General features: G+C 41.7%; 1 protein-coding gene across 3 annotated transcripts in view; it reads right to left on the reverse strand.

The window, feature by feature from the left end:
- The window catches only part of MICAL3 (microtubule associated monooxygenase, calponin and LIM domain containing 3), a 198,362-nt gene that overhangs the window by 99,664 nt on the left and 82,483 nt on the right, over nucleotides 1-16,215 (reverse strand). For all 3 annotated transcript variants that reach the window (XM_082738147.1, XM_082738146.1, XM_082738145.1), the window contains 11 exons: nucleotides 15,399-15,739; nucleotides 13,685-13,892; nucleotides 11,365-11,481; nucleotides 10,863-10,964; nucleotides 10,054-10,209; nucleotides 8,964-9,064; nucleotides 5,682-5,939; nucleotides 5,246-5,361; nucleotides 4,108-4,234; nucleotides 3,020-3,116; nucleotides 493-634 (listed from right to left, as the gene is read on the reverse strand). In XM_082738147.1, coding sequence (XP_082594273.1) covers nucleotides 493-634; nucleotides 3,020-3,116; nucleotides 4,108-4,234; nucleotides 5,246-5,361; nucleotides 5,682-5,939; nucleotides 8,964-9,064; nucleotides 10,054-10,209; nucleotides 10,863-10,964; nucleotides 11,365-11,481; nucleotides 13,685-13,892; nucleotides 15,399-15,662 — 1,688 coding nt within the window. In that variant the 5' untranslated portion in view covers nucleotides 15,663-15,739. The remainder of the gene's footprint in view (nucleotides 1-492; nucleotides 635-3,019; nucleotides 3,117-4,107; nucleotides 4,235-5,245; nucleotides 5,362-5,681; nucleotides 5,940-8,963; nucleotides 9,065-10,053; nucleotides 10,210-10,862; nucleotides 10,965-11,364; nucleotides 11,482-13,684; nucleotides 13,893-15,398; nucleotides 15,740-16,215) is intronic.

A 16,215-nucleotide genomic window follows, 5' to 3' on the forward strand; every position in this document is an offset into this window, starting at 1 on the left:
AGTTTCTTGGTAGTGACATATTTGCCTTCAGCCAGCCAAATGTTCTAGTGAGGTTTTCCTTATGACCACCAGCATCTGGGAAATAGCTGGCCGAAATGAAGAGTTCAACCTGGGGTCAATAAACAGAGTTTTCCTTTGTGTGATGTTAATAGGCCCAGGTGGGTATTAAAACTAGTTTTTGACCTTCTGAGTGCTGTGATTTTTAAAACTTCAGCTGGATTCAGCTACATGATGCTTGACACAAGTTTTAAATATAACTAACTTGAAATTAATCACTGCCTCCTAGAAAAAAAGTATCTTGCTATGTATCTCATTCTAGGAAGAAATGCAAAATTTGGCTACCTGATAGCAAAACACTCTGAGATCCTGAGCAAATACAAAATGAAACACAAAGTTTGTCACAACTTACATCAGATCAGGGCGGTATCTATGGATGATCGCACATAAGGCCAGTCCACTTTTCCAAGACATAGTGAGATCTGTCACATTTACCCCTGCATAGCCATCTGTCTGATCGCACATAAGGCCAGTCCACTTTTCCAAGACATAGTGAGATCTGTCACATTTACCCCTGCATAGCCATCTGTCTGCCTTTGGCACCAACCCAGCAGTTTGCTTGAACGAGCTACAGACTCTAAAACAACAACAAAAAAATCATCAGAAGTGTGGTCACCTGGTAGTATTGATGTAGGATCCTCCTTATAGTACACATATCGGTTTAAAAACTTACTAAAGGCAGGAAAGAAACAGTTATCACTGTTTTTCAAAAGTAAAAAGCTACATAATTGGTATCATAATAGTGGAATTTTAGGTAGATAAGAAACTACCAAATTTACCCAGTATCTGATGTCAACACCAGTCCCTCTAATAGAATGATAAGTCACAAGAGGAATGATCTGGATCTGCTGGTCCTGAAGCCCAGGGTCCCTGCAGCACTCTTGGATACTGACTTAGCTGGAAGATCACCATCTACTGACCTGTTACCCCCACCTAAAGAAGGTCTAGAAGCGCGGCTTGGCAGCTAGCTGAAGAAGCTCCTTCCCTTCAAATTATATTGGGAGGAGTACAGCAGTAAAGAGTCTGTTCTCTCTAGCAATACGTTAAATCAATAATGCACAAAGCCCACTCTTACATGTTCCAGGGTACAGAGTGATTTGGCAAATGAACAAACTCCGTAGGATTACAATGGCAAGGCCAAAGACCCTGGACCAGAACAGTCCCCCAGGCCAGGACTGGCACTCCATATTATAAATGATCACAACTTGAAAAAGTGAACACATCAACACATACATTTGAATGTTTTCCAGTTCACTGCTGTGTCTTCTTGAACATGGATGGCATTTCTAAAAGTCCATTTTTCTTAACTGCATCAGAGGAGCTCTGATATGGAGCATTTAGAACAATCTGTGAATTCCTATCTGTGTCCAAGAATGTCTGCTCTCTTACCTTTGGCAGCTGGAAATATCTAACCTTGTATGAAGTCATTTAGTGACTTGGGAACATAAGATAAAAACTGTGGGGGCGCCTGGGTGGCTCGGTGGGTTAAGCCGCTGCCTTCGGCTCAGGTCATGATCTCAGGGTCCTGGGATCGAGTCCCGCATCGGGCTCTCTGCTCAGCAGGGAGTCTGCTTCCTCCTCTCTCTCTGCCTGCCTCTCTGCCTACTTGTGATCTTTCTCTGTCAAATAAATAAATAAAATCTTTATAAAAAACAAAACAAAACAAAACAAAAAACTGTGTATCATAAAAACCCTGTTTCATTTAAGTCTTTCAGTGAAAATGTATTCTAAAACTATACAGAGAAACACTCCTGCTGTTATCATCATAAATCAGAAATTTACTTCAGAAATTAACTTTGTGCAGATGTCTCCCAAATCTGTTTTTCCACCAACCCAACAGGTACTGGGCAACTTCAACATTCCAGGCTCTAAAATGATAGTGACAAAGGTTTACTGCCTGCTTTCAAGTAGATGACATCTGAGTGGACATAGACGAAAATGCTTCCAACTACCTGTTGGTTGTGAAATCCACCCTGATATTGCAATAACATGTCAAACTTAAAATAGACTCAAACCTTCTATCCTCCTGCTTCCTTGTCCAAACTGATGGTGGCACCACCTGCAGCCATCTCTTGCCCATGCAACCAAACTGCTGATGCCTATTGTTTCTGGCTCTTGAAATAATCTCACTTGCATAATGAATAACGACAATGACAAAATGGCTGCCATTTGTGAGCATAGTGAAAGTAGCTATTTCTTACACCCATTTAACAGACAAGGAAACCAAAGTTCAGAGGTGCAAAATAACCTGTTCTGGCCCACAAATTTCACAAATGGCAAAGCTTAAATTGGGACACAGTTGCACCTGGCTCCAAAGTCAGAGTTCTAACTATGCTCCACTCCCTTGTCCATCCTCGACATGAGCATCAGATTCAGGCCTTCACCGCCGTTAGCTTGACTGCTACAATGTACTTCTAACTAGTGGCCCTGCCTCTCGCATTTCCCTTCTCCATCCCATCTTCCATGTAGCTGACTAGGTACATTCATTTTGCTCTCCTTTTAAAAAAATCTACAGGGGCCCTTCAGTGAACACAAAATATGGAATGGCTTTTATCCCTCATAACTGTATCCTGGCAATGTCGTAGTACTCAGCTAAAACACCACTGCTTTTTCCTAAAGTCTCCCCCAGAAACCTTAGTTGGTGTGGATGTGTGCTCACTTCCTCTCTCTCAACAGCATTTATACCTGATTTCTCTGGGTTCTGCCCTGATATTCCCGACATTTCTGGCTAGGCAATTCTTTGTTGTGGGGAGCTGACCTGTGCACTGTAGGAGGTTTAGCACCCTCCCCCAGTCATGACAATCTAAAATGTCTGCAAATGCTACCATATGTTCCCTGGGGGCCAAAATCACCCCAGTTGAGATTCATGGCCTTATACAGTACTGTGTGCACTACCAGCTCAGTAAGTACAGACTTCTCTGAATAGGGTACTCGCATTTAATAGGTCATTGCCAGAACTCACCATTGCGAGTCAACTTTGGGGTAGTTCGGGAATTCACCAGGTTCTCCATTTCCAGATGAATATCTTTTGTTTCCCCAGTATCATATAAATGGCGCACCTGGCAGAAAGTTAAGAAGGAAAATCAAACACCACTTAACAAGTTCCCACCTGAGAGCAAAATGAAAGACTAAGATAGCAGGTTGGGCAAAGTTCAGATAAAAGCTAAGACAATGATCTTTAAATCCTTTCTGGAATGTGGTGGGGTTACATGTAAACAAATACAGGTTAGTGTAAAAAAGTTGTGCTAAAAATTAGCTACTCAGCCAAGGAGGGCCCCTTGATAGTCACTATTGAACCATTAATACTGCCCATTGATAGCAGGTCTCACAGGCCCCTTAAATAGAGGTATACAGAAGGCTTAGAGCCATCAACTTCAGCTAGAAAGTGAATAAAAAATTATACAAGTACAGAGGCAAATATGTTGAACGGGCCGCTTTCTAAAAACAGTTGGGTTCTTTGGGATTATAGCGCTTTGTCAAATGTCATTCTCAATGAAATTTTAAGGCTTTAGAGATTGTGAGAAATGACTCAGCAGTGTAACAGAACTGACCAATAGTATCTTTAACTTGCACAGAAGGTACTAATTTTCAAAGTCTATTCAAGTGAACAATCTCATTTGCCCTCACAATGGTCTCGTGAATAGCAGGACTATCACCTCCACTTTATTGATGAAGAAACTGGGGTTCAGAGAAGACGGGATGACAAATCCACATCAAAGTGATGGGCGGCAATAATGCAAGAAGTCCCATTTCCTGAGTAGTGAGCAAGTACTCTCTCCCTTACAACATGCAGCTTGAATGAGAAAGCCCTGGACAAAGTCCTGGATCCTGGATTTGGTAACATGGGATCTTCTGGCAAGTCATTCACCAACTCCCTCCCTTAGCTGCTCAATCCACTGAGGGAAAGTGATACCATTCCAGGGAGACATTTACTTGGATTATGAACGGAGTGTATGTATACGGTATTAACAGACATATTTCAGTGTTTCAGAGGTCTGATCCGTCCTGAATGTGGGCTTAGATATAGATAACTGACTAGAAGGCTCTTACCTGGCTCGGGCGGAGGAAGTTGACGTTAATGTTGGGGTATCTGGTGACAGGGTCAATGCTGTATTGGCTGAAGTTTTTACTCACATTCTCAGGGGTGGTCTGAGGCAGCAACCTATAAATGCTTTCTCTGCAAGAACATACAACAATTTACTCAGAGCAGTGACAAGCACCATACATATCTCCTTCTCCTTTGATAATATTCCTATTTTCTGTCAATATCCTAAATAATCTGAAGGATATGACAAGTCTTCATCATTGGCCATTTTTCTCCAAACCTACATCAGCCCTTGCTCCCATTCCACTACTCCAGTGATTCCACAGGCACTGGACTGGTTGAGGACCAGTAGCAAGAGCAAGTACATCATGGTGGGTTGGGATAAAAAGCCTGATTCTAATTTAAAAGGCAAATAATTTACTCTTTTGTTTTTTCAAGTAGGCCAATATTTAAGAAAACCACAGATAAAAAAAGAACTTGCCACTAAACTTGCCCAGAGTACCTTAGATAACAGACTTAAAATGCTATCAACCACCGACTACACCCAGGAAATCTTATTTCTCTAGTTTTTCTGGTCAGGGCATTTGTTCTTTATTAGCAAACAAATCCTAGGATTCTTACCTCATATGCAATAATCTGCTTCAACATATCTGACATTTGAAAGTTTAAGAAATATTTGCAAGCAATTTGGGATTTTCTTTTGAATCCAAAGTCACTTCATATTTCTTATGTCCCCTGGTATGTCCCCTGCTACCACACTGATTTCATTAGTGCAAGTCTTTCTACTTTAAGGATGGGAAGATTTAATGTACTATGCTTATGTATTTGTTCATGTGACTGCCATAAAGGTAACAGATACTATTCCTTAAAGGAATACAAAGATTCAGATACCATCTGTCAGTAATGAATTTAATTTGGAAAGAAATAAGAGCACTTAAATTAGATAGTCTTTACATATCTATGACTTTTAATCATTATCTTGCTTTTCTTCTCTTAAATATGAAAACATCTTTAATTAAGAAAGCATGAGAGAGAGAGAGAGAGAGAGAGAGAGAGAGAGAGAAGGAAGAAAACCTGTATTCTGCTTGAGGAGCAAACCAATCATCACTCCCGGGAAAGGGACCTGTGGCTACTTCCCATTACCTCTCGGCCAGGACCTCCAAGGGGTTTGTTCCTAGAGACCAACTTCGTACCATCCAGGCTGAGTCCATAGCAGCTAGAAATCCTCGGGCTATTCCTGTCCCCATTGGCCAAAAAGGCTATGAAGGAACAGAAAACAAAGAATAAAAATAAATTACCTTTTAATAGAGGGAAACTAAACTAAGAGAGAAAGTCTGTTGTTGACGGTACTGTTTAGCAACTGTTCATAAGCCGGCAGAACAAATCACAAAAGCTGCAGAGCTTCCATCCATAGTGAGCAACTTCCTTACTTCCTGGGGTATCTCTGCAGGGAGTCTACCTCTGTTGCACCATGCTATAGGCACTCGCTCTGCAACCTGGGATACTCCCGTTGTTCCTCATTATCACTGCTTCCTTACTACTGCCTCTACTATAAAGTGCTGCCGTCCTTACCACTCACCTCTAGGAGGCTGTCCCCAACCAGGGCCACTAGTAACTGGTGTCCATTCTGCTCCCGCACCAAGGCAGCATTCTCAGAGGCATACATACAAGTGAAGTCGAACATGGCCACATCAGGCTGCCCGTAGTGATTGATGGCAAAATCCAGAGATGGCAGCTGCTGCTGAGTGGAGAAGTCAGCCGCCTCCCTGGCATAGTTCAGCAGAGCCTCTTGGTCCACATTCTCCCGGGAAAGCAAGAGCTCTGTGTCAGCGTAGTCCTGTCTCCAGAGAGAGAAGAGGGTCGAAGGAAAAGCCCCGCTAGAGCCACACTATACATGTCAGATGTAAGCTAGTTTCACAGCCTTTCCCTTCTTCCTAAAGTGATTTCATATTCCAAAACAAGTCTTCTACACAAATGAAAGAGTAAAGGGGAGGCTGTTTCCTTTGAAAATTTTTTTAATTATTTATTTTTTTTTAAAGATTATTTATTTATTTGAGAGAGAGAAAGCAGAGAGACAGCACAGGAAGGGGCGGGTGCAGAGGGAGGAGGAGAAGCAGGCTCCCCACTGGGTAGGCTAGGACCTTGGGATCATGACCTGAGCTGAAGGTAAATGTTTAACTGTCTTAGCCACCCAGGTGACCTTCTTTTAATAAATAAATAAGTAAATAAATAAATAAATTTATAAAATTTATAAAAATATTTATTTATTTATTTATTTATTTATTTGAGAGAGATAGAGAGCCTGGTGGGGATGGGGAGGGCGAGAGGGAGAGAGACAGAATCCCAAGTAGACTCCCTGCTGAGCATGAAAACTGATGACCCCACTACCCTAAGATTGTGACCTAAGCCAAAATCAAGAGTCAGATGCTCAACCAACTGAGCCACCTGGGTGCCCCATGGGGGAGACTGTTTCTAAAAGAGCACAGGTTTGCTGCCTGGTGTTTCCATTTCCTTTGGACATGTCATACTTCTTTAATCTGCCTAATTCAACTCATGGGGTTGTTTTGAATACCAAATAAAATAATTTATGTGATGGTACTTTCTAAATTGAAAACGTATTTTATAATTTATGTTATATTGGCAATTGTTATCTTCTGGATAGCAAATAGCTTCTGGCAAATGGGAACATATGAAATACTCAGCATTGTGTAATTCATCAAACCCAAAGGATGCACCTGAAAGCTCTAGTGCCAAAAAGATGTGAGGTGGGAGCAACAGCAGCCAGGGGGTGAGAAGAAATACACTGAAAATGGAACAGAGGTTTTCAAAATAAGATTCTGAAAGACTCCATAGAAACCCACCAACAAAGAAAAACAATGATGAGAGGAAAATGGGCTTTCCACATAAAGGAGTGAAAAATTCCTTTTTGGTTTTGGAGATTTCCTGGCTAACTGAGCCAGATCTCTATTCTCCTAAAGTGGGGCCTATGGTTTGTTTCCAAGTGTCCCTGATGGTACTTCCAGCTACCACTACAAGATGTTAACAGTCTAAACACAAATACTCAAGTTGGTCCTTGAAACCATGTTTGTTCAACATCGAGTAAGTGACTACAACTGGTTTAGTATTAGCAGCACACATAGAAACATGGTCCCTGCCTTCTAGAAGAATAAACAAAAAGCAAAAGTGTATCAGGTCTGGGCATTCTAGACTGTTCCTGTATATCGGTATGCCTTCAAGATACTGCAAGTTCAGTGTCAGATCACCACAATGTGAATGTCACAATAAAGTGAATGTCAGAACTTGCAGTCAAATGAGTTTTTTTTGTTTCCCAGTAAATATAAGTTATATTTATACTATGTTGTAAAAAGTGTGCAGTAGCATTATGTGTAAAAATACAATGAACCTCCCTTAACTAAAAAATGCTAACTAACCATTATTGGAGTTTTCAGCAAGTTATAATCTCTGATCACAGAGCACCATAACAAATATAATAATGAAAATGCCTAAAGTACTGTCAAGAATTACCAAAATATAACACAGAAACATGAAATGAGCAAGTGCTTTTGGAAAAATTGCACCAATTCTCTTGTTCAGTGCGAGGATGCCACAAACCCTCAATTTTGTAAAAACAAATAAATAAAAAGCACTAACTGTGAAGCACAATAAAACAATAATTTCAACTAATAACCACTATTTTGCCTAAGATGATAGATTTGTCTTAATTTAGTCTACAGCTTACCCCCGGGGTTCACTGGCTATTTCTTACTGATATAGCTTCAAACCAAGTACATCTTGCCATCTTGCTTATGCTTTTGGCAGAATGGGCTGCATGAACTGCTCTGTCCTGCTTCTCCTCACATACATAAAGGAGCTCAAGGCTGAGAAACAGATAATGAGGTCTGTGACTGGGAAGAGGCTGTGCAGCAGGCACGTGTTCACTGGCTTGCCCCCAATGCTGCTCTCAGATATGGCAACAGTATAACTCAGTGCTGCAGAGACAAAGGCACCCTGAACTTCAGCCCGGAGTCTGTGGTAAGACCTGTAGAGGCCTGAATCAGCACATCTGGTGCCTCTTCCTTCCAAGTCATCACATGGGAATAGTAATTCTGATTTAGACTGAGCACCATAGAAGACTTAAGAGACTCTCCTTAAAGAACCACCTATCCTGTGGTTCTGTGATTTCATATTCTGTTCATCACCTCAGGGAATGTCATACAATTATCCACCTGGAAAAAAGGCTGAAGCAGACCTCTCGTGATTGTTAGGTCAAGAAGAGGTCTAAATATACCTTGATCCAGCCAGTGTTCCCTAGACTTCTGAGACATAACTGCAGTAAAACCAGAACCATTCTCAGACTTCCAAGTCAAACTCCCTTCCCCCTACTACCCTATCCCAAAAGACGACCTATTAACCAACTACTAATCAGTCATATGCAGAATTAGTTATAATGACATACCAAATCTCCTAAAATTTAACTGGGTATCCAAAATAACTGAGATCTGAGATTTGCTTTAGAACAATCCAATGGCAGGAGTGGGGAGTGGGGTGAGGTACTACTGAAATAAAACTGGCCATGTGTTGACAATTGTTAAAGCGAGATAGTGGGCAAGACCTGTAGAGGTGGGGGGTTCACTATATGATTCTCTCTACTTTTGTTTACATCTGAAATTCTCCATAACAAAAGAATTTTTAGAAGTTAAACTAAAAAACATTAGAGGAGTACATGTTTCCAGGAGATGAATTGGGTGCCCATTTTCCTTCCCTTGCAGGAAAAACTCATCAGACAATAAAATTCTTTCTGTTAGTGGTCACATTACCTAGTACAACATAAAAAGAGATCTGAAAGAAATCCATTACTCACATGCAGTATCACCCCTTTGTCTAGCAAACTCTGCTTTTTGGCTGTCATAACAAAATAGTGTGTGTCATCTTTGTAGTAGACAATATTCTCCAAGTCGATACCTGCAACCAGAAAGCAAATCTGTCACATATGGGCTTGCTGAAATGAAGGTACGTTAGGGCAGCCAGAATGTTTATATGTGTCCACAGAGACCAGACTGTAACACTCTAGGCAGAGAAAGTGAAAATAAAAAGATGTCTGAGCCCAGATTCTTTCTTCCTACATATTCTGTTCATGAGAAGAGGGGGAGCTGTGTTTATACCTGCACTGCTCTGTAATTCACTTGATACCCTAAGTTATCCTAAAAACCATGATCAATAGTAAGCAGAAATAGAAGGACTGGAAGAAAAAGAAAGGTCAACTTCCAGTAAGAGGTCAGGGTTAGTTTTCAAGTTAAACATCTTGATAGGCATCAAAGCAACAGGGAGAATCACCTCTGCTCTTCTGTCTGGAAGCAGAGCGTGAACTACTGATGTTTTTAATTCAATAATAATGCAATAATCTAAAAAACAGATATAATGGAAAGCAATCATGTTCGAGAAAACAGAGAAATGAAATCTGATGCACACTTTGCAGCAGCAAAATAAGTTAATTTATTCAAAAGCTATCATACAATAATCTCATTCCTATCTAGCACGTGGTTTACTTCATGCCCAAACTGGAACTCCAGGAGACTGTATACTCAGTATCTAAAGTCAGGTTCTAGAAAACCAGAGAACTACCCATCAGTAGCTTACTGCATCGAGCACCATCACTTAGAGCCACAGCATAGTGGAGAGGGTTGGAGAAGAGTTGGCAAAAGGCAGAACAGCCCCTTAAAAACAAACGAATAAATAGAAACTAAGCCCCGAGCAGCCCTGTCACTGTAAAGAGGATAAAGAACACTAGAAGAGGAGACAGTGGTAAGGAAAGCACTAGAGAAAGAGCGAGCAGCGGGGCAAACAATAGCAATAATGCCAATGACCATCCACTCTACCAAACCCTCTGAGAGAAAGATCACAAGTAGTTATTTAAATTCTATCCCTATTGCTTTGGAGACATCTACACCAACCTGTGGCTTCCCTCAGTTCCTGGAAAAATTTTTGGTTGAATATAAAAGCCACTCCACTGATCTCCTCCACTTTGGCTTCTGCTGTTGTATTTCGGTTAATAAAATTTGCTGTAATGGCAATGGCCAGCTTGCCACGAAATTCCTTCCGGCGAAATCCTGGAAGGAAAGAAATTTTCAGAGGAGACCAAGGCTCTCTAGAGAAGAAGGACGATCACCTCAAACAGGAACAGGTGTTGATGAAGACATCGGGGAACATTCGGGATGGGAATCAATGGGAAAATTTTAGGGTAATTCTTCTCTATCTGAAAATAAGGTGTTCACCTGCCAAAAAATACATGAATTTCAGGAAGGAAGTCAAAGTCTCCCACGCACTAACAATGTGAAATCTTACTGGCCAGAATACTACTCAGTGCAATGGATTCCAATGAAAGAAAGAAAGAAAGAAAGAAAGAAAGAAAGAAAGAAAGAAAGAAAGAAAGAAAAGAAAAGAAAAGAAAGAAAAGAAAAAAAAAAAGAAGAGAAAGAAAAGGAAGACACCAGTTTTCTAAACACAGATATAATCCTGCAGTGTCAACCAATTAATTACCTCTTAGTGCCCTAACAAGGGTGCCCTGTAAGAAGAGAACCCAAATACTAGTTGGCTAGTGCAAGGCTGGGTCTATCATTCAGTGAGAATAGATAGCACACATAAACAGATACTAAGGAATGTGGATTCTTTGATGATACAAACTCTCCCCACAGGGCTGGGTGGTGGGTGGGGGTCACCCTTCACTCTGCTGTGAACCAGGCAAAGCAGCATTGACCAATACCTTCCAAGGTGTTCCTACGGCCATCCCCTCCGATGATGACTTCAAACTCATATTCTGACACAGGATGGGTTTTGGGGTGGACCAGTGCCCGCCAACCTATCCCTGTGGACCAAAATGAAGGTCATTACCCAGACTATATTCATACACCTAAGACACCTCTAGATACAAACTGCACAAAACCCCAAAGTGAAAACACTAGGAGTAAAAGCATGGGATACAAAACATAGGGAAAAAAGCCTTGGAAAAGGCTCACAAAAGAATATTCCCCACGACATAATTTGTTATAATGAATACAAGTGCTTGCAACATCTAATACTATGTCAAAAGCCTCCTCATTAAGCCAAAAGTTCCTTGAAAGAGATAGGCTGTACAACTGAAGAAACCTCTTTAACTAGTTCTGAAAACAACCCACAGATTCTTATACTTTTCTCCATTGAGCTTATCTTTTTCTCACACACTCCATGCCCTTTTATCTTTCCTTCATTTGTTCAACCTAACTCACGTTCATTTTCTTGGTCCTCAGGAGGCTGTACAAGACCTTGGAATTCCACATTGACATGGATCTCAATGCCCAGGATCAGGGCGACTTTCAAAAGTATTAGTTGAAGCTGACGGATACCTGCAGGAACAAAAAGATGATACCAGTGAGGGCACACTAAAAGGAGAGTATTAGTCAGCAATTACTGCTTGGATTCTTACCCGCCCACCAACACAGTTTATCCAGATTCTCAAAGCCTCCCGTAGCTGGAGATATTTTCCAAGCCACAGTCTATAGCTTCTTTCTTTCTTTCCTTTCTTCCTTTCTTTCCTTCCTTCCTTCCTTCCTTCCTTCCTTCCTTCCTTCCTTCCTTCCTTTCTTTCTTTCTTTCTTTCTTTCTTTCTTTTTTAAGGGCAAATACAATTCAGTGCAAGAGATGTTCTAAAAAGACATGCAAGGCCACGCCGACCTTTTGGGCCGGGTGTTCAAAACAACCTAAAGCTCTGAGACAACACAGATTGTGGCCAACCGGAGACCTTCTTTTCCATCTTCCCCCGAATCCATCAGAGCCACAGTCATCTAGCGGAATCCACTATCCTGACAGGACAAGGGATTTACCATAGAAGGCAAAATGTGTGCGCCCTGCAGTGGGTTTTCCAGTTTGATACAAAAGGGCTGCATGACTTCCTGAGATTCCCACAGCATCTCCCTTTCATCCTGATCTAATACACTCTTATAAAGTGAGAAGGGGAAACCTTCATCCAGCCTTAGTCTTTTACCATTCCCTCTCCCACCACTGGTGTACAGGCACAGAAACTGAGGCTCAAAATGAGTGAAAATCTTGCTCCTTATCACAGCAAGATTTATTTATTCTGTGTCTAATGAGTGACCACCAAGTGTCAGACATGGTAGCAGCCCCAGGTCTACTGAGATAAAAATCTAGTCCCCGATGTAGGACTCTCTCAGCTCTGAAACAAATTCCACATAAGGTAGACAAATCCAGACAAATCAAATGACCTTGGTCCTCTCTTAAGACCAATCTCACCTGCAGCCTCTGACTAATGTGGTGCGTACAGGTCCTCACCTAAGTCATCTTGGTTTTCTGTCCCAGCTTATCACAACCACCACCCTTCTGAGTCACACTCCTAAAGGCTCATTAAATCCCCTTCTAGCACACATTTAATATTTGTAGACAACTAGATTCCAAGATGCTTTACATATTATAGCCCAACAGATGGGCAGAGTGCTTCCTCTGTCAATGGACTGTGGCAGCTGCTGGCCAATGTTTGGTGAACTGGCACAACCACTACGAAGAGCAAACAGTCCAACGGTTTGATGTATTTGCAGGACACATCTGGAGGAGCTCAGAACAAAAGTTCCTTGATAAGAATCTCCTGGAATCATTTACAATGATTAATAAACAAGACTCAAAACTTCATAATGTAGACATCGTCTATTCTCAATCACCTTTCAGACACGCCACTTGACAGTCATGGAGAGAAAACCACTGTCTGCACTGACCTGTATCTACTCTATAGGATCTCAGAGAAGCACAGGTCCAAGTTGAGCTTGGAGATAACAAAATTTCAGCCAGAGTTATCCACACTGTAGACCTCACGAGAATCACCTAACCAAATGAATCTTGTTACTGATTTGCCATTGGTGACTAAACTAGGAGGCTGCTTCTTTTTTTTTTTTTTTTTTAAAGATTTTATTTATTTATTTGACAGAGAGAGATCACAAGTAGGCAGAGAGAGAGAGAGGAGGAAGCAGGCTCCCCGCTGAGCAGAGAGCCCGATGTGGGACTCGATCCCAGGACCCCGAGATCATGACCTGAGCCGAAGGCAGTGGCTTAACCCACTGAGCCACCCAGGCGCCCTAGGAGGCTGCTTCTAAAACTGTGCTTTCCCCAGTACTGATGCCACAGCATTTTGTCCTTACATTAGTAGAGTATCTATCATATCACGTTAGAGAGAGCCTCATGCTTTGTGCTTTTTCCAATGGCCTAAGAACCACCAGAGGGTCAAGGCTCAAACTGGTAGTGTTTCCTAGGATGGACCAATGCCCATCCCACCCACTGCAAGTGCTCAGGAAGCATTCAAGACCTAACTTTAGAAATTCTTAAGTTAAGTTCATGTCATAGGAGATAACACTTGCGCTGCAGGTAAGAGTCCTAGGTTATAAACCACCGCATCACAGGTATTTTGATTCCAAGCACAGTGGACGTTAATGATACCAAAACAAATTGGGCTATTGAGTATGAATTCCTCAAATAATCTCTTTCTATTGAACAAGTGGGTAGGGGGCAGGCGTGGGATCCTGCAGGAGGATTAGTTTTACTTACTGATATGGTCGATAGCTCCAGCACAGAACTTGCCATAGAACTTCTTGGCACCCAGACCTCGCAGATCATGTATGGTGAATGGCCAGAGATGCAAGACATTGTTGCGGGAGAAGGCATCTCGTTTCTCAATAACGACCACCTTAGCTCCCAATAAGGATAAATCAATGGCTGTACGAAGACCACAGGGCCCAGCTCCAATGATGAGACACTGAAAAACACATCTGATTTCAGGGCAAAGGCAGAACCTCTTAGGAAAGCTCACATTTCTGTAACAGTTTCATGATCTGATAACCATCATTCCCTAGAGCCTCCAAGTTAGGCTATTCACCTAAGAAATCTTCAGACCTGTCTGGGTCACAGGAGAGCAGTGGCTTGAGAGGAAAGCTGGTGAATGTTATGGACAGAGGAGACTGTTAACTGTTAGTGCTTCACATAAACCCAGCATGGGTTCACCTTGTAGGTCTGCAATATACTGAAGTGGTCATCGTTTCAATGAATGACTCGAAAAATCACATGTCACCTTTTATTAACAGGAGAGGACATTCTGAAAGGTTTCTAAGTCAAGCAGATTTCTGTCCAAGGAGACACAGATTATTAAATACATAGCTCAGAGTCCTGAAATGAATCTACCACTCAAGGATTCCCAGAAGGCAACTTCCAAGAGCCCAAGTTTTATGTGCTAAAAAGAGTTCTAAAATCACCATCTTACGACTGAAAATCCAGGGAAATGATGTTAAAAACCCATATTCTAGAGGAGTACTCAAGGTGAGAATGGACACTTAACTAATTTGTATTATTCTTAATAAAACACCGCACTCAATCATGCGTCTCCGAATTTCTTGGATTTTGCTGATGAGTATCTACTAGAGGCAAACCCGCAGGGGAAGGGTCTCTAGGTCTCCACACAGGGCAAATTAAAGCTCATCAAAGGACATTAATAATCTAGTCATGAAGTCTATTCGTTTCATTTGCAATTTCGTTTCTCTGCTAGTTTTTTCCAAATTTCTCAAAAGAAGGTGTTTTCACATAAGGAGGAAAGCAGGAAATAGACTGTCCCTTCTCACTTCCCTGTTCCTACCCCCTGCACAGGTGACTGAATACCTCAGCTATTTCATGAAAACTCTATTTCCCTAGATCATGAAGAAAGCAAAAGAAATATTTTGGCTCACAAAGCCCTTGTTTATCAAAACAAACCTTTGGAATACGGATGAAAAGAGGTCTGAAGATTGTGGCAGATCCCCAAGTTAGCAAATACTATCTAGACCATATTAGTCACTGAGTATGGAATGACGACTTTATAAAGATGACATGCCAGGAACCACGAAACCATGTTCAGACAGGATGCTAACATGGCATAGCTTTTTCTTTGCTAAGCAACCTGCATCCTCCTAACAGTGTGAAATTCAAAACAGAGCTCTCAGCGGGGGGAAAAGTTCCTATATCACTTGACTTCAGGGTTGTACTTAAATAGCTAAAACTCTGTTCAATGTGAATACATGAAATAAGAACAGGGTCTGGGATATGGAATAGTCAACTGAACACAGACTCTGTGAGCCTGACTTTCTGTACTAAGTCTCTGCTAGACTATCTAGTTCTCACCTGGTCTACCACTACTCAATCCCTTTCTTTGGCCTACTTGTCCTCACAATCTTTTCTCTTGTGGCTAAATCCTTAGGTCAGTGACCCCAAGGTCTGGGAGAAACCGAACCCTTACCTTGGTGTTAGTGCACGCTTTTCCCTTTTTGTAGTCTTTGTGGCTGCCCCGCTTGTCCAACTTTGCCCACAGCGCTTTGGCTTTCCAGTAGTTAAGCTTGGACTTGAGCTTGTGATAAAAGGAGCGGTAGTCCTTAGGCTTCAGTTCTAGGTGGTCACAGAGCTCTTGGAAGGCCTTGAGGGTCCCCTTGCAGGTGGTGGCCTGCACAAACCGGTCAAAGAGGATGTGAGCGCGATTCATCGTCTCGTTCTTACTGTCCTCCATCCTTCCCCACTCTCAGCACCCCCCAACAAAGGGGGCAGTGGGATGGCTGTTGATCCACTTGATTCTGTCACATTAATCTAACAAAAATAAAGAAATAAAAAGGAATCGTTAGCAAATCCAAATTTCTACCTATTAACGTTTTTTAGGAGAGATAGCTCCTTCTCAGATGAAGTTCTGAAGTATCACAGTCATTTATTCAACAAATGTATATCCTATATCTTCTGAATTCCAGGCACTATCAGTGACACTAGGGATGGAAAGATGAGTAAGACAATGTTGCTTTCAAGGGTCTTACAGCTTAGTGGGTGAGACAGACTCATAAATACAATGTTAAACGTACTTTGCTAAGTGTCATTAGAGAGAGAGGTGTAAGGGATTTCGGAACGAAGATGATGAGTACCTAATTGTAGTGGGTCCTCGCTGAAGATGAACCTCTGAAAGGTGACAGGTGAGTCTTTCAGGGTAAGTCAGTGTTAGCCAGGCAGGGAAGAAGTGTGGAAGGTAGGAAAAGAAATAAAGTAGGAAGGCTTGTGAGTGAGTGACTTTTACAGAT

Source organism: Mustela nivalis (genome assembly GCF_964662115.1).
Source record: "Mustela nivalis genome assembly, chromosome: 7".
NCBI lineage: Eukaryota > Metazoa > Chordata > Mammalia > Carnivora > Mustelidae > Mustela > Mustela nivalis.